Consider the following 2,500-nt stretch of genomic DNA (forward strand, 5'->3'; position numbering starts at 1 on the left):
CTCAGCTCTCTGCTCTGTTCAGAGCTGCAACACTTCATGACCTACACAAGACTGCAGTGGACCTGGCCTCACAGAGTAAGAATGGACACCTGGACCTTTTCCTCCGCTTCCTTCTGGGCCTCTCACTGGAGTCCAATCAGAATCTCTTAAAGCACCTACTGCCACAGAGCAGCAGCCAATCAGATAGCTCAGAGCAAACAGTCCAGTATGTCAAACAGAAGATCAGAGATCAGAGTAGCTCAGACAGAAGGATCAACCTGTTCTACTGTCTGAATGAGCTGAATCACCATGCTGTAGTGGAGCACAAAAAGAGCTCAGAAGATCTGCATGTAGAGATGCTCTTACCAGGACAGTGGAAGACTAAGACATTTGAGTTTAAGATGTCAGAAGAGCAGCTGGCTGAGTTTGATCTGCAGAAGTACATAAAGACACCAGAGGAAGATCAGACTGAACTCCTCAGTCCAGATGACATTCTTCAGAAGGTGCTGCCAGCAGTCACATCAGCTCTGTAAGTAACACTATCTGAGTGTCTGCGTTTGTACCGTGTGTGTGTGTGTGTGTGTTGGTTGATGGACACACGACATCCACATTAACTGTATTTGTACGGTATGTTTGTGTGTGCGTGTGTGTGTGTGTGTGCATTTTTGTAGATTCAGCACACACACACACACACACAGGCATACTCCACCTCCACACACACACACTACCTGCTGTCTATCACCATCACTGTCAACATCACACACTTACTCTCCAACACACACACACACACTCACACACTGTACCTGCTGTCTGTCACCATCACTGCCACCATCACACACTCACTCTCCAACACACACACACACACACACACACACACCTACACACACACATTCCCCCACCACACGCACACACCCACACACACACATTCATAGTGACCAGTGGGTCCTTGGTTACCTGTCTGACCAAGGCCCTTTGTACCGGACAAGAGTTGTGCCATGCCTGCTTAATGTCAACAGTTTGTGTGTGTGTGTGTGTGTGTGACCAAGCTTAGCTAAAGTCCAGTGTACACAAATAAAGTGCATTTGTGACATCATTTGTGTAGGTTTAGCACATGGAGAATGAAAGTGTGTTTGTCGTTTCCTCTTGACATAAATCACAGTCTATGGGCTGCACTCGGTGAACACCAAGCCACATGGTTGTGTTTGGTCATGGAAGATCTCCTCCAACTATTCTGATGAGCTACGTAGATAAAACCACATGGTTGTATTTGGTCATGGAAGATGTCCTACAAATATTCTGATGAGCTACGTAGATAAAACCACATGGTTGTATTTGGTCATGGAAGATGTCCTACAACTATTCTGATGAGCTACGTAGATAAAACCACATGGTTGTATTTGGTCATGGAAGATGTCCTACAACTATTCTGATGAGCTAGATAAAACCACATGGTTGTATTTGGTCATGGAAGATGTCCTACAACTATTCTGATGAGCTACGTAGATAAAACCACATGGTTGTATTTGGTCATGGAAGATGTCCTACAACTATTCTGATGAGCTACGTAGATAAAACCACATGGTTGTATTTGGTCATGGAAGATGTCCTACAACTATTCTGATGAGCTAGATAAAACCACATGGTTGTATTTGGTCATGGAAGATGTCCTACAACTATTCTGATGAGCTAGATAAAACCACATGGTTGTATTTGGTCATGGAAGATGTCCTACAACTATTCTGATGAGCTACGTAGATAAAACCACATGGTTGTATTTGGTCATGGAAGATGTCCTACAACTATTCTGATGAGCTACGTAGATAAAACCACATGGTTGTATTTGGTCATGGAAGATGTCCTACAACTATTCTGATGAGCTAGATAAAACCACATGGTTGTATTTGGTCATGGAAGATGTCCTACAACTATTCTGATGAGCTAGATAAAACCACATGGTTGTATTTGGTCATGGAAGATGTCCTACAACTATTCTGATGAGCTAGATAAAACCACATGGTTGTATTTGGTCATGGAAGATGTCCTACAACTATTCTGATGAGCTACGTAGATAAAACCACATGGTTGTATTTGGTCATGGAAGATGTCCTACAACTATTCTGATGAGCTAGATAAAACGGTAAAAGCATTACAGTCTCCTGTTGATGACCGCTGGATTGAGTGAGTGGCCTTACAAACTACCAGCTGGCTCACTGAAAAATGACCCGACTAAATGGCTCAGACGGAGGCTTTATAACTTTTATTGACCACACAGGAGTTGGCAGACATTCCGTGTTCAACACCATCAGCATCCAACCAGCCAACAGGGGGCACCATGGTTACGTGATGACGCAACTCATTAGGCCAATCACAACTCATCAACACAGAAATCATACAACATTCTACAGAATATTCTGTGCCATTTGTGAATTCACATTAGTTCCCCATGCGTTTGTTTCCCAACCCAGAAATGGTCACAATTAACTGCAGCACAGACAAAGGAGAGTTGTGCCATGCCTGCTTA

General features: G+C 43.6%; 1 protein-coding gene across 1 annotated transcript in view; it reads left to right on the forward strand.

The window, feature by feature from the left end:
* Positions 1-2,500, forward strand: part of LOC143123197 (uncharacterized) — a 203,969-nt gene that overhangs the window by 109,007 nt on the left and 92,462 nt on the right. The window contains exon 9 of the mRNA XM_076284393.1: positions 1-508. This exon is cut by the window's left edge and continues 1,358 nt beyond it. Coding sequence (XP_076140508.1) covers positions 1-508 — 508 coding nt within the window. The remainder of the gene's footprint in view (positions 509-2,500) is intronic.

This window comes from Alosa pseudoharengus, unplaced genomic scaffold (genome assembly GCF_046254945.1).
Source record: "Alosa pseudoharengus isolate Yale_2024_CS ecotype anadromous, Long Island Sound unplaced genomic scaffold, YU_APseudo_1.1 YU_APseudo_1.1_scf_1, whole genome shotgun sequence".
NCBI lineage: Eukaryota > Metazoa > Chordata > Actinopteri > Clupeiformes > Clupeidae > Alosa > Alosa pseudoharengus.